Source organism: Artemia sp. Qi Xiang Cuo, chromosome 1, assembly GCF_049724085.1.
Source record: "Artemia sp. Qi Xiang Cuo chromosome 1, ASM4972408v1, whole genome shotgun sequence".
Lineage (NCBI taxonomy): Eukaryota > Metazoa > Arthropoda > Branchiopoda > Anostraca > Artemiidae > Artemia > Artemia sp. Qi Xiang Cuo.
The window spans coordinates 53,802,207-53,823,819 of NC_142794.1; the positions used below are offsets into that span (position 1 = coordinate 53,802,207).

Sequence of the window (21,613 nt, forward strand, 5' to 3'; positions counted from 1 at the left end):
ATATATATATATATATATATATAGTCCTATATATATATATATATATATAGACTACTTGGCTTCTCCAGATCATCTTCGATTTATACCTAAACAACATTATTCGCTTGGTGGATATGGGCTCTCCAGATAAGATTGTTACTTTAGATGATAATAGTTTGTTTACTTCTGATCACTCTGAAGCAGAACTTGCTTTCACTAATTCCGAGCTCCCTCAACCGTAAGGTGATAGGAAAGTAACCAGCCCTCCTTTTGACTCCAATTGCTCAATATCTTTCACAATTTCAAAAGCTTCCCCACATTCAGTGCGAGTTCACACCACAAAAAGATCTTTTTCCTGTCATTAAACTCCTTATTCTTTATACTTGAGGATTATATTAGATTAATATCCGACACTTAAGCAAATAAATTTAACGAAAGTGAAAATAAAACTTCGAAGGGTTTTGGCATTTTGGATACGTTAAAACATCATTTTCGTTCATCTGTGAAAATTAGTGTTCCACACGCTAGTTCATTCTCATTCTTCTTATGGCTTTTTAGCATGATCTTCGCTCTCTCCTTTAAACCTTCCACCCTATTCCAAATTTATACTAAAGCAACTGATTTGATTAGGGAATGTAGCGCTTCAATTATTCCTTCCATTTTAAATCAAAACAGAATATACACACTATCATTTTCATTGCTTGCACCTGTTCCTTTTGCATCACCAAACTCTTCTTTATTGTGCAAATGCTTTATGCTATAGAAAAGTTCCGAAAAATCAAAAATCTTTTTTATCACTTGAAATACTTTTCTTTCCGCTGTTTATAAGTTTATATTTTCAGTGTTATTCTTGCATTGTATTTTAGTGTCATTTTTGTTTATTGCCGTCTAGTATTTTCTTAAATACTGATTATTTAGCTTTGCGAGGGAATACTGCTACTCCTTTTTGTTTTAAATTGTCTACTCATTGAGAATTTAATCAATTTCAAAGCGACAAGTTTGATTTCAAGGACACTCAGCATATAAATTAATAACATGAATTCTGGCGTCAACATTTCTACTTTATCTTCAAGGGTGAAGCTATCAAGAAAGTTGACAAGATTCGTCTCCTGTCGAATTCATCTCACCTCACATCTCTTGGAGCGAACACCTCAATCAGGTCCGATCCTCCTGTTCCAGAAACCTGGCTGTGATTCTTCGTTTAAAAAAAAAATTAAGATCCAACTCGATCAGCCTTCAATGTAAATCATACATTATGCCTATTACCAAATATGGATGTACGTTTTTTGAAGAGAATCCTAAATCCCTACTGGGACCAGTCCAGTGGATCCAAAATACGGCGTCAGTGACAAGCTGTAGCATCAATTGGGTAGCTTTACAACCTCTCAGTGAGAGATTTGATTTCGCATCAATGGCTGTTTTTTATACAAGTAAATCCAGTGCCCTCCCTCCAACAACTTATGTCTAATAATAATAATAATAATAACTCTTTATTTCCATAATAGCTTATAGCTAGCAGCGGAGGTCAAACAACAAGAAAATATAACACATGAGATCAGATAAATAAATATAAAAATAAATAAACTTTTTAACAACTTTTTATAGATTTCATTTTGAACTAGTTCCTCATTATAATGGTTCACAAAGTATGGAACAAACGATGATCGGTACCTTTTTGATGCCTTTCGCGGTGGGGGACGAAGGAGTTGGAACGACGAAGTGGGGGCTCCTCTATGTGTTTTTGGCCGACTGGTCTGTGATTCCTGAAAATCCGGTAGTATTTCGCGATGGACGTCAGAACTTAGGCATTTTTTTCCGAAATGCATCGTGAGATCGTGGCGCCTTTCAGATAGTTTCTGAAGCCTCAGTTTCTGCAGGCCGTCCTCAAAGGAGATATAATTTGCCCCAAGCATTATTTTGCGAGCCCGCTTTTGAATATTTTCAAGCTTTCCGGTTTAGATATCCGTTAGACCTAGGTGCCAAACGGGATAAGCATACTCGGTTTGCGATCGGACATACATACAGTATAGACTGCGCATAATGGAAATTCGGATATTGAGCAGTAATCGTACTGCTGTGTGCCAAACCAATAGAACAAGCACGCAGAAACACGGTACGGTCGGAATACGTACAAGAGAAGACACCCGCGCTTAGTAGCCTACCTAAATGACAGCTTTGTAAGACACTTCACCTCCATTTGGAATGGAATACTTAATATATATATATATATATATATATATATATATATATATATATATATATATATATATATATATATATATATATATATATATATATATATATATATATATATATACATATATATATATATATATATATATATATATATATACATATATATATATATATATATATATATATATATATATATATATATATATATATATATATATATATATATATATACATATATATATATATATATATATATATATATATATATATATATATACATATATATATATATATATATATATATATATATATATATATATATATATATATATATATATATATATATATATATATATATATATAAATATATATATATATATTATTGATATATTGTATATAGAATATATAATAAATATATAATGCATATAATAAATATATAATGCATTTTGGTGATCAATTGCAAACAAATTTCCCTACAATTGTCTGTATTTATTTGATGAAGACATTCGCGGCGCTAGGCTGTTAAAAGCGGGTTTGATATGTCACTATTCAACCATAAACGTAGGTTTTCTCCCGAGATTTGGATCTGTTGAACTTCCTTTTTAAAGGAAGCAACTGGTGGCTTTTCAGGGACAACATCCCTCAGTAGACCATTCCAAATGGAGATGAAGTGTCTTACAAAGCTGTCATTTAGGTAGGCTACTAAGCAGCGGGTATACATATATATATATATATATATATATATATATATATATATATATATATATATATATATATATATATATATATATATATATATATATATATATATATATATATATATATATATATATATATATATATATATATATAAATATATATATATATATACACACACACACACACACACACACACACACACACACACACACACACACACACACACACACACACACACACACACACACACACACACACACACACACACACACACACACACACACACACACACACACACACACACACACACACACACACACACACACACACACACACACACACACACACACACACACACACACACACACCACCACGACGAACCCCACCCGGCAGGTTGGGTTAACTCAAGCTTCTCCTCTGATGGCTTCCTGACAGTATAGTCGGTATGCCTCCCTGATTGTTGCCATCGTCACAAGTGTTGGGAAGGATTGGTCAGAAAAGTTTCCCCGTCAACAGTTGGGAGGTCGTCCTCTTGGGCGAGAATCATTGATTCTTCTTTCAAAGAATATTTTGGGCAATTGGGCTGGTGGCATACGCTGGACGCGTCCTAACTATCGAAGCTGCCGGAGTCGAGTTTGGTCTTTATGGCGGTTTGAGAGTAGTTTAGAGAGAACAGTAGCCCTTTGTTTGATATGCAATCTAGGTAAGTGATTCCAGCAAGCTTTCGGAGCGACTTAGTTTCGAAAGCCACTAGTCGGTGCTTGTCATCGGCTTGTAGGGTCCATATCTCCGCTCCATATGTAGCAAACGAAATCACTAAAGCACGGTAAAGTCGTATCTTCAGCATTATAGAAAAGTATTTATTTTTTTCAAATAGAGCGCAGTGACTTGAAGCACGCGTAGGCAAGAGCCAGGCTTTGATTCATGTTTTTTGAGTAGTCATTTGAGAATGTCAGCACACTCCCTAACTAACGAACTAATAGACCCACTCAACTCCGTCCTGAATAGTGACTTTGGTGTGAGGGGGACATGTCTCTGTGTGCCATGCTACTCTCATCGTCTTGAACTTACTGGCATTCTTAATTCCAAAGGAACTAGCTGCGTCGTCGAGTGTTTGCACTGGCTCAGATAACAATGGATAACAACCTTAAAATTAGAGTAAAAATTACACAGCAGGCATATTAAGAAAAATTTGAGAGAGGCGTATTTTAAATGACAGTTCCCTCCTTGGATAGACTTTAATTCTAGTGGTATGTGATTTTAGTATCTAAACTAGATATGGTAATATTGCATGACATATTTAGCTCCCAAAATATTGGGAAATTGGATTCAAGTGATGAGATTTACGAAAGCACCTCAACACTAATCCAAGCAAGAACAGGAAGAAGCCCCCAAAATATTGATGTTTGTTTTATTACGAAACAAGTTTATAAGTGTTATTGGTAAAAACAACAGCTTTGGTTGGAGTCTTTGCATATGATTAATTCAGTTTGTGATTGGATTTACTGCCCTGTTGGGGGGTGTCACCTCTACATCATAGTATGAGAATATCTTCGTAGTGGGGCCGCCAAGAGCCATGACTGTGTCCAGGAACGAGTTTCTTTTCTAGATATAAATATAAACTCAATGTCGAATCTAATGTTAACGCATATCAAATTAATTTGTGAGAAATCAAAAAAAAATTAGTTTTATCATTAAGGTATGCAAAACTGTTTAGGTAAAACAATAACTATGTGGCTCGGTTAAACTTGCACATTTGCATCATCAATTAACAAGAATAATTTACAAAAAAACAAGAAATCATGCCAAAATTGAAAAAAAGAGAATATAATAGTCAATGCTATTACAATAAATTATAAAAGGAACAGTTGACACTCCGAATATATGGCAGTTTCAATAACTTCAGATAAGATGTTAAGCAACATAACTAGTCATAATAACTGAACATATAGTTGGGGTAATTTGGGTATAGTGGGTTAATTTCGGTATAAGGCCTGTTTAATGTGATGGTTTGATCAGAAGTAATGTACACTGTTGTTGTCATATTTATAAATCCTAAATACTGTTTACCAAAGTTATCAAGTACGGTAGTGCAAAATACCGTATTTTGAATATAGTTCTGACAGCAAATTTAAGCACGATATATTTTACTATTTCAGTGTATGCCTTTACGTATGTTTAGAAATAAACCTTCTGTTATGATTCAGCTGACCTTTTGAATAATAGATGCTTTGGGATGACTGTATACGACACAGCATAGCAGTTTGAAATCCCATATGAAAGTTTAAGAAGATGACACGCCAACCTTTCTTCGCATACAGAAGCAGGAAGATAAAAATATTGTCAGAAGCAATGGAAAGATCAATTGTAGAAGCAGCTATTTTTACTTCTGAATATATCTTTCCCATGGACAGAGATGACGTAAAATGTATGACAGCTAGTTATGTTATGTCAATAGGGAGAATAACAAGATTTAAAGAGGATATTCCTTAATATGATTTCATTGTTGTCTTTGAAAAACGATAGCATGAACAGTGGTAAATGCGTAAACCAGAACTTCTAACCTAAGCAAGCGCTGAAGGTGCTTCGCAATCGCTAGTAGAATGCTTCACATTATATGCATTAAAAAAAAAAAAAATACGGAAGACAATGACTTGCAAGGGAACACAGATAGAATTGATAGCAAACATGAAACATGTATGGGCATTGACCCTGTATATGGGAAAATGTATCTACCAAAAAGTACCAGAAATGCTTACACAATCAAGGAGGCGCAGAAAAGTTGAAGTACAGTTTGTTGTTTCCAGCTAGCGCTGCTGATGGACATTATCTACCCTGAGCCATTTACAAAGGAGAGAGATATGTATGTGTCACGTGGATGCGTGATGGACCTTCTAGTGTCCTACGTGGCGCAACGAAATCATTCAGGATACAGGACTACATTTTTGAAAAGTTGTTCTATGCATTTATTAATCAAGAAAAGGACATTGATGAAACAATGCCTATAATTTTTGATGGTCCTAGAAGTCATTTGAAATACAATGTGACTCATACCGCAAAAGGAAATGTAACCATTCATTCTTGTGTTTTTCTTCATAAAAATCAGCAGTAACAGACTTGTCTCACCTGTGTCAGTAACAGAATATGCTGAGACTTGTCTCAGGAATATTCAACAACCCGTGTTTCCAAATCTTTTCAAAAAGATCATTAGCGATCTATTTAATCTGAACAAGTCATGGGTAGATTCAAGGGTTCAGGTCTTTATCCAGTGAATAAAAATGCTTTGAAGGGTGAAGTTGTTGAATCCAAAAACACACCTATTCCAATAAGTCCAGCTGCTTTTTATAAGTCCTAAGAAGAAACTGAGAAATTCGACTGCTAATACTCTGTAACCAGAGGAGAATCCTGATATTTTAGCAGCACTTAAAAACTCCAGGTCAAAACAACGAAAACTACAAGCCACCGCCAGAGAAACTATTGCATCTGGTGAGGTTGAAAAATAACTGAAAGAGGCGAGAGAACAATGGAATAAGAAAAAATCAAAGAAAAATCTCAGGAGATAAAAAAAAAGAAAAGAAGAAAATGACAATATCCCTACTGAAGAAATAGAAGATACTCCTACTGAAGAAAACTAAAAAATTTCATGCATTTCTAACACAACAGTTGACACACATGCTGAAGCCTTGACATCTTTACTAATAAATACAGCTAATCATGCTATCCCCAGGACAACACCTAAGAAAACTTTCCCTAAACAAATTCCTAAAGCATGGTGGACAAATGAGTGCCTAAATAAATGGAGAATAAAAAAGCCAGCTAGGACAGAATTCATAAAAAAACACATCACCTACTACATATTTAAAAAAATTACAAGCAGAATCTAATCTAAAAAGGACTATAATAGATGCTAAATATAAATACTGGAATAATTTTGCAAATAATCTCTCCAGAAAAACACATGAGCCAATTATACACAGAGTTATAAGCCACATCTGTGGGAAAAAGACTCCCCCCAACCCACTCATGTATGAGCTTATACATAATAATACCCATTATGACAATGATAATGAAAAAGCTAACCTATTTGCAACTCTTTTTGTTAATAAGCTAACATCAAATAATCAAAGCAAACTGTCCCCAATTCCTATGAACCCAAGTTACCAACCACACCCAGAATCCGAGTACATAACTAATCCAGGAATTGAATAATGCAATACATCATATTAGGACCAAAACTAGCGGCAGCTATGACAATATACACCCTACATGGATAAATAATCTCACACCTTCATACAAACAAGAATTGCTAAATTGTTATAATCACGCTTTGGCATCTTCTATGTTCCCCAATATATGGAATATATTCGTCCCTCCTACCAACCCTAAAGAAAAATAAACCCAAAGATAACACTGAGTCTTATAGGCCCATAATGATTACTCCTGTGCTGGGGAAAATAATAGAGAAAAAGATCTATCACAGACTCCTCTGGTTTGTTGGGAAAAATAATATGATCCCTCACACTCAAACTGTATTCAGGAAACACCAATCCCAAACAGATGCTGTCATTTTGCTAACAAATACAATAAATGAGTCTTTCTAAAAAAAATAATGTCCAAGTTGGAGCTTTTCTAGATTTTGAAGGGGCATATGAAAATGTGAACCACCAAATCCTTTTAAACAGACTTGCAAACCTTGGAGTACCCCCTAAGCTAGTATCTTTTATTAAATCCTTCATTTAAGTGCGAAGTTTCCTTGTTTGTGTTGGTTCAGCCTCTTCACCCCGGAAGAAAATAACCAAAGGCCTACCTCAGAGAGCAGTCTTCAGTTACCTCCTATTTGCCCTATATCTCTGGGACATGAATATACCCCACACGAATTTACAATATGCTGATGATCTGGTGTTATGGTCATCTGGCAACATCTTTCAGATAGCACAGTCAAATCTGCGAAAGTCACTTTTCCAGTTTGAAAAATTCTCTCAACATTCAGATTTACCCATTGCACCCACTAAGTCAAAAATAATCCAATTTCACCGGAAGCGAAACCATGTTAATGTAAAACTAACTCTAAATAAAACAACTATTCCAGAAGATAATCATATTAATTACCTAGGTCTCATGCTCGACCAAAAACTTAAATTCCACCTCCACATTTCAAACACAATAAAAAAAATGCTATAGAAAAACAAATATACTAAAAGACTTCTTTCCACACCGTGGGGCTGTAAGGAGAAAACCTTACTCAAGTTTTATAAATCACATATAAGACCCCATATTGACTATGGACTCATCGTCTATGGTGCATGTGCACAGACCCAGATGCAAAAAATTGAAACAACACAAAATGATATAATACGTCTCATATTTGGTCTTAGGAAACCCACAAGCACCAAGTTTCTGCTTATGGAGAGTGCATTAACAACAATAAGGGAGAGACGTATCTTTCTCTTGAAAAAACATCTAACAAAAATTGAATCAAATAGCTCACACACATTACATAATTGGTTAAGAAATCCAGCCATGTATAGAGGCATTGCAGATGAGTATGCCAATATTCAGAAGAAGTTCCCCATACCAGCAAAGTCTATTGCACCTACTTCTTCCCGATCCCCCCCCCCCATGGAATTGGTCAGGTCCCATAATAAATATTGAATTCTCAAAGTGGAATAAAGATTTAACCCCCCTTGCTTTTGTCCAGAACAAATTTGCAGAACTTAATACAATTACCTATAAAAATCACTTCCAAATATTTGTTGATGGGTCGAAAATGAATGAGAAGCTTGCAAGTGGTGTTCTCCTTCCTCACCTGAAAATTGCAATGGGTAAGAGATTATATAATAATTTATCTATAATATCTGTTGAGTTAAATGCCATAATCATGGCATTAGAACACCTTAAGGAAAACCAACCTTTGATTGCAAATTCAAATAATATTATCATATTTTCCGACTCTCCATCAAGCCTTGAGTTTCTGGCCTCAGCTCCTCAATATAAGTTGGAGATTGACACGTAACATTGTCTCAGTATTATTGATAATCTTTCTTCAAGTGGCGTAAAAACTTATTTTCAGCACATTCCTAGCCACTCTGGCATAAGTGGTAATCATCAGGTTGATGAAATAGCAAAAAATTCTATAAATATTGACCAGCCAAGTGGGAGACCAATCCCAATTAGAGATATTTACCGATGGAGGCTATCGGATATTAATTTTAATAAGATTAATCCTATCTTTTCCCCCTTTCCCAATAAGAATCTTCCTAAAAATTTATCATAGAATTCGTTCTGGAACAAATGGACTAAATTTCCTTGCATCCTCATATAAGTCTTCTAATTCAAGTGGTTCAATTCCCCCGTCCCCTCTTTGCAGGCATTGTAATATGAATAATGAAACAATTGACCATTGCCTATTTGAATGTAATATGCTGACGTCTGCACAACATACCTTGCTTTGTAAACTGTTAATATGCTTCAAACACCACAAAATCTCACTATCAGCCAAGAGCCTAGCCAACTATACATGCACAAAGAGCACAGAAATAGATACCTATCATCTTATATTTGAACTCCTTGAGTCAAAAGATCTACTGAAAGATATCTGACAATATCTAATTAATAAGAGAGGACCAAGCCAGTAGCTCTGTAGCCCACAGAGTGAAGCAAAAAGAAAAGTGCTAAATAGTATTAACTGAATAGCCCGCCTGCTGTGAATTAGAAGAAGAAAGAAGTAAAAAAAAAACTGACGAAGAAAATACAGCACAAGTTCTCCACCTAATATCTTAGTTAACTATAAAAGTGGCAGTGGCAAAACATCCAGAGCACAAAGCTAGTACACCTGCTCAAAATGCTGGCAATCCTAAGCGATATTCTCTAAAGTTCATGAATAAATACAAGGGTGAAAGGAACTGATTCAGGTGATATCAAATGGATGGATGAAGGTCAAATTTCAGAAGTTTATCACATTCCTCATTTTCATGTAAGAATATTTTAAGCCAAACTAATTAGGAAAAACACATTTTTTGCTTTCAATAGGTTGAGCAAAATAAATTTGCGCTAAATTGACAATTTTGGGTTAATTGGCCTAGGTAGTTTTTCTTCAATTTTTAAAAATGAAAATTACAATTATTTTTTATAAGATTTGTATTGCAGGGTTTGTATTTTTGTTAGTCACGGACAAACAACATTTTGCATAAAGTACCTTCAAACAGCTTATTCTTGTTTAAAGTTTTATTCACCTTATTGTAACATCGATAGTTTTAAGATGTATAAACAGATAAATTGATGTGAGCATCAGAACATAAAAAAAAGTCTATATTTAATAACAAGGTAATCCAACTCACCCCATCTAGCACAAAACAAAAGTAACAATACTAATAATAGCAGAAAATAAATTTAGACAATTATTTACCAAAAGTTTGTTTTAAGTATGCAATTTTTTCTGGCCCAAACTGCTTTACAAGCTCGGGTGGTAAGTTGCTAAGCCTTTCGGTGCCAATCACCTGAAATATTTGTCTTCTCTGAACTTTCTTGAATGATGGGAGCATCAAAAGTCGGTAGCTCCTACTACAGATCATTGTTCAGCTTGTTTGAGTCTGAAACAAAAGATCAACGCATTATTTGTAATCACTAAAAAAACTGATGAGAAAGTGATGAACAAGTAATTGTCTATACATTGACCAATATAAGGTAAACGACAAATCCCATGAGCCTTGATAATGATAAGTCAATATGGTTTAGTGGCTTTTTTATTGCACAGGGTAGTGACAAACTTGTACAACAAAGCTGTACTTGTAAATTTTCTAATGGGGTGTAATCATTTCTCTGTAATGCAAAACATCAGTCATTTCTCATTCAACAATCATTTCTGTTTAATGCAAAACATCATTACACTAGGCCTAAAAAATAAGAGACTGGCGGATGTCCCAATCTATAGCCTAAACTGTAAAACAGGCCAGCTATTTATACTCCTATGCTGTAATAACAGGAAACCAAGCTCCGCTTGGTCCCTCACACTGGTATGTGACTGGCTTGTATATATGTGAGTATCACTGTCATTTGTCTTCTAACCGCAGATTTGTCATGATGTTCGTTGTCTCATGTGTACAAAAAGTGTTCTTGGAATAGAGATTCATTAAGTATCATCATTACCTAAAACATTTTTTTCCATGTCTTTCGCTTTAGCTTTTCGGAGTGGTCTTATTGCGAGTCTTTGTCCGCATCTGCTATCCCTGATTCTGAATGGTATTCGTACTATGAGTCATAATTTTTGGCCCCTGACCCAGCCCTCAACGAACGATACAAAGCTGAGTTGGACGACTCCGTAGCTAGTTGTCCTCAGGCTGACTATGCTGTAACAGAGGGAGCTGTGTGCAAGGCCATCACTCACCGAAAACCTAAACAATCTTCCAGGAGTGATGAAATGAGCGCAATCCATTTAAAAAGAGGTGGACCCGCTCTCATTAGTCACGTAACTCTCCTGATGCAGATTATCTTCATTCAGGGTATTGCCCAACCACTTTCTCAATTGGAGATTTTACGCCAGTTCCTAAAAAAGGAAAAACTACCATGCAATTCTCCTCTTTTTGTCCAATCACTACTGCTACTTCTCTTTGCAAGTTATTTGAACTTTTATTCATAGATTAGTTTGAGAAACTGTGTTGCAGTCATCCAAGACAATTCGGTTTCCAACGCGGTATTGGTTGTGCTGAAGCTCTCTGTGTTGTTGCAAATGCACTCCTAGATGCACAAAAATCAGGAGAAAGCCTAGCGATCTGTGGCTTAGACCTGCAGAGAGCGTTTGATTCATTGATTCATGCGCTTATGTTGTTAACTGCAGCTAAAAGAGGAGTGAACCCTAATATCATTCGGGCTTTCCGTGATGTTTACTCTCGCCTTCACATGCGACTTAGGCTCCCTCCCGATAAAGGCCTTCCGCCAGCACCATGGTCAGCTTTGATACCAGTCCGCAAAGGTGTCCGTCAGGGGGCAGTTTTATCCCCCAATTTCTTCAACAACTACATTATTGAGCTTCAAGATAGCTATCCTTCATCATGCATTCACAGTTCCATTGACATCTCCCTGGTATGCTCTGCTGATGACACGCTGAATCTCAGCCGGACGCTTGACCGCCTTTCAGAAATATTCCCATGTTTGTACTCCAATTACGAGTACAAACTCAAAACGAGCAGAACATAACATGAGTAGGGCTCAAAACCTCTATGCCTTCCCAAGGCCAGAACATAATTTGCACTTTACTGAAAAAACATAAATGTTCTTACTTTCATAACTTTAACAAATCAAATAATATTAACATTTTGATTACTAAACATCAGTATTTGTATATTAAACTGACAAAGCACATTCATTTGTATTTTTTCAGTAAAGTGCTTCTGGCCTTGGGAAGGCATAGGGGGTTTTGAGCCCTACTCATGTTAATTTCTGCTCGCTTTGAGTTTGACTCGGTTATTTATTGTAATTTCTATTCGTTTTGGGTTTCATTTATTTATCGATGCTGATTTGTGGTAGTTTCACGCTAGGTAGATTATTTGATTTTATTTTTGCGCATTTTTGGAATAATGGAGTTCTTTACTTTTCTTTGAAAAATTTATTTTGCGGAAAAAGTTTTTATTTAATAAATTTATGTTCGCTTTATACTGACATAGTCTTTTCAGAGAAAAAGAAAATAATAATTTAAATCTTTTCGTTTTTTTTAAACTTGATAGTTTGTCCTGCTATTTGTACGCTGGAAAAAAAAATTTCAGTAATTTTTAACAACATACACCCTTTTAAAAATCTTGACACAAATAGTAGTGTTTAATTTAGTTTCATACCTCCTCTAGTTGACCTTAAATAGAAAACTTGATACCATTCGCAAAAAAATCTATTTACTTTCTTTGATAGCTTGGATACACTTACACTATTTTGATTTGGTTAAATTTTAAGAGCAGAAGTAGCCCCAAAAGTTTGAACATAATACCCTCAGTCGTTCTTGGGATACTGCTGAGATGCCTTATTGGGAATTAGAATTAACACAGTGCATTTTGATTTAATTTCAAGGCAAAATTTAGTTTTTAAACATAATAGGCAATTGCGAGGGTGAGCATGGTAGGGGGATTAGTTGCCCTCCAATCACTTTCGACTATTAGAAAGAGCATTAGCCCTTTATATTTTCAATCGAATGAGCCCTTTTCGAAGTTCCTAGGACAACTCCTTCGACACGAAGTGCCCTGGTCTAAACAAAAAAATAGTAACAATACATTGTACCCACATTGATCTTTACTATAAAAATGTCAAGCCTTCCAATCACTTTCGACTATTAAAAAAGGCACTAGCTCTTTCAATTTCCAACCAAATGAGCCCTTTTTGAGTTTTGACGACAACGCTTTCCATAAACACCTTATATGCCCCCAGTGCATAAATCACAAACCCTTGCCCTGAGGGCTGTGAGGGGGTTGTCATCTTCAGAGACCTAATTTCTGGAACCTTCAACTACGTTAAACAAAATGGCTATCTCAGAATTTTTATTGGATGTGTTTGAGGAAATGGTGGGCGTGAGAGGAGCGTTAGTTGCTTTCCAATTAATTTCAACTATTAAAAAGGGCACTAGCCGTTTCAATTTCCAATCGAATGAGCCCTTTTGAAGTTTCTACAACAACGCTTTCAGTAAAACCTTATATGCAACCAGGACAACTTACAACTAGAACCTGGCGACGCGCCGGCGGATCGACCAAACGCCGCCAACGAGAGGCCCGTTTGACCACCACCAAAGTGTCACTAAGCCCAAGGCACGCCACCACCTTTATTGCGTCAACCACAAAGTCGGAGCCTTTCTTTCTCGTGTGGTTTAGTATTTCGATTTTCCTGATTAGAAATCAAGCAGGGCTTGCACTATCGCCGAATTTTCGGGTATTTCTCCGAAAATCTATGCGTCGCCTCGAAAAAAAAATTGGTTCCCCGAATCCCCAAAAATCTCTCAATCATGGTGCCACTCTTAGCGATTTATCACCAGTGACTTTCCCTGCCAAATATTACTTTGCATACCATAATTCTTCACTACTCTCTTGTTCCTTAATTTTCGTCTCTTTTGTTACTTTGCATAAAAACCAGACAGATGCAATTGCAATATACACAGTTCTTCATATGTTGACAATAAAAGTATCGTCTTTATGAAATGAGATTAAATTAGTTCGAATGCAGTTTCCCAATTGCTATTTCTTACATTATTTGTAGTCAAGAACGTTATTTTTAGGTTGAATAGAACGTATTCACTACCATACAGCTTCAGTTGGATTTTGAAATTGATAGTCGACAGATTGTTTCTACAGCTGAATCGTAAGTTTGCAGAATTTTGTTTTCTTTTACTGTTTTTAGATAAGATGTTCTTAATGTTTGATACACAATTGTTGAACGCCTGATAGATTAAAGAAAATACAATCTTCTTTCTTAAGAAATTTTACCAACCCCCCCCCCCCCAAAAAAAAAAAACTTCTATTGAGACAAAATTTAGCTATAGACAGACCTATGTACAAGATTGGGGAATTAAAGATTGAAACGGAAGTTCCCTCAAAAACTTGATTCATAAAAAAAATAAAAAAAATTGTAAAACTTATTGCCTATAGGGGGGGATAGGGGGCTATCATTTTTAAATGATAATACCTCATTTTTTAATTGGAAGAAGGGATGCCAAAAAGATAATATATTTGTTTCATTTAAAGTGGAGAAGGAAGAAAATGATATCAAATTCCCTGGGAATTCATTGAAATATTTTGATACACCCAGGGCCCCCAATTGGGACTTGTTCATTGTCTTGGGTATTATGCAATTTCTCATAGGCTACTGGCCTAATTTGGCTTTGTGTGTGCTCCCTTTTAATTAGATTCTTTGGATCTTATTGAATGCCACGGCGAATCTATGAATCAGTTTTCCAATAATTTGAGGTAGGCTATATCTGAATAATTTCAACATTTTTGTTGTTGTCATTGTACCCCTTTACTCATACCATAGGGAGGCATATGGAATTATTATATTTAATTTATAATACCTTGAATTTTTTTTTATTGACAGCTGGGATGCAAACAAGTTATTTTTTAATTTAAAGTAGAGACGGTATTCTATAAAGGTGGTATCCAGAAGGGGGGGGGGGTAAGGAGGTATTATATTTAAATTATAATATCTAAAAGTTTATTTATTTTTTAAAGCAGGGATACCAAAAAGTTAATTATTTTTTAAATTTAAAGCAGAGACGGTATCTAACCAAGGTGGTATCCAGAGGGGGGGGGTTAAGGAAGTATTATATTTAAATGATAATATCCTTTTTACTGAAAGCAGGGATGCCAAAAAGTTCTTTTTTCTTTTTTTTTATTTAAAGCAGACGGATCTTATAGAACATTATATGGCTGCTTTAAAAAAATACAAAAGGGAGTGTGAAGGGAGCTGAGGGATTTTATGAGAATATGACAATCTGGTCGCTACCAGTAGCTACTAGGTGGAGTATCCTATGAAGGTGTACTGTCAATGAGTAAAGAAAGTAAATTTGTAAATTTAAGCTGTGATTTGAGAAAGACTGATGAAAACATTAATGTTTGCGGTCAACATTGAACGTGCCGGCGGCGTGCTGGCGGTGCACCACCACTGCGGTTTTAGGCCCCATCGCCGCCGGTTTTTCCCTCATCGGCACGTCACCGGGGTCTACTTAAAACCCTTGCCCTGAGGGCTGGGAGGGGGGTTGTCATCCTCTAAGACCTAATTTCCTGAACTTTCAACTACGTTGAAATAAATACCTATCTCAAAATTTTGACTGGATGTGTTGGGGAGATGGTGGGGGTGAGAGGGAAGTTAGTTGCCCTCCTATCCCTTTCGGCTATTAAAAGGGCACTATCCCTTTCAATTTCCAATCGAATGAGTTCTTTTTGAACTTTCCCCGACAACACTTTCTATAAAAACCTTATATTCCCCTGGGCATAACTTACAACCCTTGACTTGAGGGCTGTGAGGGGGTCGTCATGCTCAAAGACATAATTTCCGGAACTTTCAACTATGTTGAACAAAATGGCTATCTCAAAGATAATTTCGGAGACCACACTGCCTTTCCATGACGATAAATAAAAGTTCAAATAGAGATAAAATCCTCTTAATAGACAGTTATTGATAGGAATTCCCAAAAATACTAGATATTTCGGTCACATATACAGTGACATTCATCAGTAGTAAAACTAAAATAAAACAATATAAAACAAAAGTTATTTTACTAAATCAACTAAAACTACATATTGTTAGAATCTCTAATTCTTTTCAATGAAATGGCGGTAGATATTGACATTCTTGGATTCGGTTCATTAGCGTTCAATGATATAACATTTGGACAAAGGTCACCTACATTGGGTGAATTGAACTTTACTCTCTCAGATTTTAATAAATTATCATAGATAGAGTCCAGCCCATATTCACCTGTATCACGATTCAAAGCAATATTCTTGAATAAGATTTTCTTTATTTCAAGAATTTCACGAAAAATTTCAAGAATTTCAAAATTTCCAATAAAAATAGCTCCTTTAAAACTTTCAATGATATTACTAGCTATGATAGAGCAGTGCTGCCTATGATATTGCTTAGTATGCCCTTTTGAAATTTTCCATGCATATAGTCTTTTCATTTAGTTGAAACTCCCCATAAATGTTCCCTAAAAGTTTCACCTTAATACCCTAAGCATCATTAGTTGCAGTTACCATAGAAGTAGTATTAAAAGTATACACATAGCATCTTCTGACTAGTTCAAAATCTGCCACAACTTACCCTGAAAGGTCAAATCTAATAATGTGTGCTGCTCCTGACATACAGTTTTGTCACCCTTTTGACAATCTACATGCCCATAATTTGTTTTGATTTAGTTTAAGACCCATCTAAATGCTCAATGGAAGCTTCAGCTTAATTGATTAAGCTTCAAAGTAAGGTCAAATTTACTGTTTTAAGCATTCATAGGGGTAAGTAGTTGCAATTATAAGATGCAAGTATTTGTTGAAGACAAAGTTGCAAGCAGTTCAGTTCTACGTAGCCAAATTTGCAGTCACAATTGCAAGTAGTCATAAACACAAGCAGTCAACATCATAAATAGTTGCAGTAGCATTAGTAGTGTCATACATAGTAGTTGCAGTAGCAGTCAAATTAGTAGTTGTAGTAGCCCTGAAAGGTTCAATTTAATATGGTACTCTTGACCAGGAGCATAGCTACAGCATTTCTCTTGGGGGGGGGAGGAGCAAGAGGGGTCCATATCCAGATCATCAAGGGACATGGGCTATATAAAAATTCTTTCTCCAAATTATTGGGGGGCAACTGCCTCCTCCCCCTTGCCCTCTGAAACAACACCCCATACCCTTGAACATTCATGAGATTTTACTGATAGGCCCTTTTGACAACTTGTATGCATGCAATGCATTTTGGTTATATTTAATATAAACCCAAAAATCCCTGGAAAGTTTCATTTTAATCCCCTCAGATGTTCTATGTATATTCTTTTAACATCTTTCTCAACCCTTGTCAATATATCTATGCTATTTTGACAAACTGGATGCACTTAAAGCCTCCTGCTTTAGATTAATAATAGTAGCATCAGTAGTAATAGTAGTAGCCCTGAAAGTTTCAATTTAATACTCTTAGCAGTTCTTGAGATACTGCTGATACATTATATTGATAACCAGCATGCACATGGTGCCTTTTCATTTAGTTTTATACCAACATAAGATTCCCCAGAAAATTTCTACTTTATCCCCAATTCCAGTTTTAAGATATACTACCTATGCCATTTGACAACAAGGATTACCTTAAATTACCTTAAATCACATTGTCCAGCAAAATAAGGAAAGATCCTGTAGAGTCGCTGGTCAGTGACGATGGGTAGTCACTGTTTCGGTGGCATCCCTTTCTTTTTTCCATGGTTTGGTGGACCAATTCTTATCAATGGTAATCTTGAATGCCTTGACAGAGGGAGCAGTGACAACTGCATTGGGAAGACTGTTCCAGGGGCCCACCACTCTATTGGAGAAGTAGTGGTTGTGGAGTCTGCTGTGAGCTCTCTTCCTGAGCAGCTTCTTAATAGTTTGAGGATGCCTCAAACTATTTTGATTTAGTTCAATAACAGCAGTAGCAGTAGAAATATTAACAAAAGTAGTAGTAATTTTAGTGGCCCTGAACGTTTTAGCTTATGGTACCCTAAGGTGTTACTGAGATATTTATGATACAAAGGGTTAGTAAGACCTACTATTGAGTATGGTAATGTCATATGGGGGCCTCACTATAAAACAGACTCAGTTGAGATAGAAAAAATTCAAAGACAAGTCACAAAGCTTCTTCTAGGCTTGAAAGAGATGAATTATGAAGAGAGGTTACAGAAACTGCAACTTCCAACACTCATGTACAGAAGAAAAAGAGGAGATCAAATTCAGATGTATAAAATGAAAAACAAGTTCGAAAAACTCAGCTTCAACAATTACTTTCAACTCCAAAAAACCCAGACTACAGGAGGTCACTCAGTAAAATTGTTCAAGCCCTATGCCCTAAATAAATCAAGAGCCAATTTCTGGAGTGTAAGAGCTGTTGACAATTGGAACAGTCTCCCAGAAAGTGTTGTGAAAGCAAACACCCTAAACATATTCAAAAATGGACTTGACCAATTCTGGAAAGAACACATGTACATACATGACTCTTAAACATCTGACTTTAGTGACTTAAAACTGTTAACACTGCCATCTGTGCACACTCCTCCAAAGTTGATGTTGTGCCAAGGCTCTGCTGGCCATACATTCTGGGGAGATCCTTACCCATGGTTTATATTGCAGAATTTCAAATAGCCAAGTATCAGAGAAACAAGACTTGACAAAACAACTGACAGCCATCTAGAGAGTGCCATAACAGGGATGTTTCCCCAAAGGCACTGAGAATCCTGTAAGTTAAAAGGTGCTACTGAGATATTTCTGATACAACCCTTTGAAAACCTACATGTGCATAGTGTATATTGATTTAGTTCCACATCTCACTCAAAATGTCCTAAAAGCTTCACCTGAATGCTCAAAGCCATTCCTTAGATATGACTAATATACTGTTTTGACCACCTGCTTGCACATAGTGTTTTCTTACTTAGTTCAACTGAATTCATCAAAAACAGTATGGCTATCTCAAAATTTTGATTGGATCTATTTGGTGAAAACAGCAGGGGAGGGAGGGGCTGGAAGCCCTCCAATCACTTTTAAGTCTTAAAAAGAGCACTAGACTTCAAATTTCCAATTGTTTGAGTCCCTTCTGAAGTTTATATAACAACCCCTTCCAGACAAAGTGTCTCTGGAAAAAAAATTAATAATAATAAAACACTAAAACCTTATGGCTCCTTACTATACATAAACACTAAAGTGTAGCCTATGGTTCCATGTCCCCTCAACATTCCCTTAAAGTTTCACCTTAATAACATTACCCTCAGTAAAAGCAGTAATGATAATAGCACTAATAGTGGTACATGGTAGTACCACTACTACTACCCAATGGTAATATGGAAATAATGCCTTTTGATTAGTGCAACATCCCCTGAAAGTTTTATATTTAATGCTTTAATCTGTTTCTGAGACACAGCTGATACACCATTTTGGCAGCTTATATGTACACAGTGGGTTTGATTTAGCTCAACACTCCCTGAAATTCACGCCTTAGTAACCTTAGCTTAAGTAGCAGCAATAGCAATGACAGTAAAAGTAAGTAGTAGTAGAATGCAAAATATGTCTTTTGGTTAGTTCAACATCCCCCATGACATGCCCTGTAAGTTTCAACTTAATATTGTAATGCATTTCTAAGATATTTCTGATATCCCCTTTTATAAACAAACATGCACATAGTGTGTTTTGATTTAATTCAAATGTCACCTCAATATTACCTATAATTTTCATCTTCATATACTTAGCCTTGGTAGTAGTAGTAACAATGTAGCCTAAACATTGCAGCCTATTCAATTGATCATTCCCCAAAAGGCGGCTGACCTAGCCAAGTGGTTGATGTGCTGGATTTGGAATCCTTTGTCCAAGGGGCAAGGGTTTGAATCCTAGTATAGCCCAATTAGGCTATTTGGTTTGGGATGGGGGTCAGTGGCATGACTCTTAAAGCTCAGCCAGAGTTGACCCAGCTCTAAATGGATAACTGGAGAAACCTGGGAAAATAATCAGGAAGGGTGTGAAAAAGTCCAGGATGGCTGGCCTCTATCCCCCCACTGTACTTCATGGCTGAAGGGCCTTGAGACAGAGATCAGCACCATGGGTCTGGACTTTAAGGGTCTAGTGCAGTATCCTTAACCTACCTTTTCATTAACTGAATACCCTAAGCAATTCCTCAGATTAACCATTATGACAACTGCACAGCAAAAGGCTAGTGTATTTTCATTTAGTTTTATACTCATTGCAAAATTCCTCAAAAGCTACTTAGGTAGTGCTATTGTGGATCCTATGATTTAGGAGATAGATTTGCAGATCTTTAAAACTATATAAATTGGAATTGAGCAACAGTAGAGGCTCAAAACACTTTTTTTTAGGCCTCATTAGAGTTGAAGATGTATTTTGTAAGGTTTCATTTTTATTGCATAGAGATTGTTAAAATTTATCAAGGTCAGTGTTCTCTAGAGGAGAAAGAGTGGAGTTTATTACCTTATAATACCTTTCCATGACATCACTAAGGCTCTGGATAGCCTACATTCCTTAAAGTTTTATTCACCTAACTCAACTAGCCTAGGCCTACTTTGCAAGATAGCCTAGCAAAATGCTCCTAAACTGAAAACTTGTATTGAAGAGTAGTTAATAACTAAATATTTACCGAGAATTACCTCATGGAAGACAACTAGGCCTAGCCCACTTCTCATCATCACCCTGAAGATAACTTATATTGTATCTCGCCACCATTACAAGCCTGAATTGATAACCCACCACTCGTATCCAGTGTTACTATATTCCCTCGCCAAACCTTAAAAAAAACTACAAGATGAATTAGATAGGAAAGAAAAAATACTCATTCAACCGTCTAATCACGTGTATGAATTTCAAATGTCGGTTAATGACCAATTTTTCTTAAAAATACTGAAATATCCTGTCGAAGTGAAAAAATTAACTAAAACTAGATTAACTACAATTTATCAGTCACCCCATAATATATTGGCTAGAGTCGATGACAAAGGACTATTAGAAAAAAATGCCTTAAAGCTAAAAAAAGAAGATATTAAATGCAGAAAATAGAAGAAATAGAAATGTTGCAAAACCAAAAAAATGGTGCAGATGCAGTTAATCTGTCAACGTTATTGGTACAGTTGAAGGGTTTTATGCAGTTACCTGATCATTTAGGCAATTTCGAAAATGTAATAACGAATATACTTGAAAAAGATCCCGACGAAGAATTTAAAAAGAGAATGAAAGGAAGGTTGAAATAAGAATCAAATCTACAAAGTTCTTTGAAAAGAGAATTACGAAAATTCTCACTTTGGAATTTTACTTTTAAAAAACTCTCTAATAAATGGAAGAGTATACAATTTATTTATCCGAATTTCAAAAACAAAAAATTAAATCGTGTTTTGATGCAAAACAAAAATGAAAATTGCGAGTAACGAATACAAAAGTGAATGAACGAGAACCTATTAAACTATTACTTCATAAAAGACAGGTGACTAAGACTGAAAAATATAAAAGTTAAAATAAAGGAAGTGATATTGATTTATTCTATAAACAAC

The 21,613-nt window shown here is 35.7% G+C and overlaps 1 protein-coding gene across 3 annotated transcripts in view; it reads right to left on the reverse strand.

Annotated features, from left to right (window-relative positions):
* The window catches only part of LOC148956478 (uncharacterized), a 69,194-nt gene extending 48,030 nt beyond the window's left edge, over nucleotides 1–21,164 (reverse strand). Inside the window, exons 1-2 of one of the 3 annotated variants that reach the window (XM_089095464.1) lie at nucleotides 21,149–21,164; nucleotides 10,280–10,463 (exon numbers count right to left, since the gene is read on the reverse strand). In XM_089095464.1, coding sequence (XP_088951590.1) covers nucleotides 10,280–10,445 — 166 coding nt within the window. In that variant the 5' untranslated portion in view covers nucleotides 10,446–10,463; nucleotides 21,149–21,164. Of the gene's footprint in view, nucleotides 1–10,279; nucleotides 10,464–13,565; nucleotides 13,683–20,901; nucleotides 20,943–21,148 lie in introns of those variants that run through there. The other 2 variants (XM_089095446.1, XM_089095455.1) reach the window with 2 other exon arrangements.
* Between the last annotated feature and the right edge of the window lie 449 nt (nucleotides 21,165–21,613).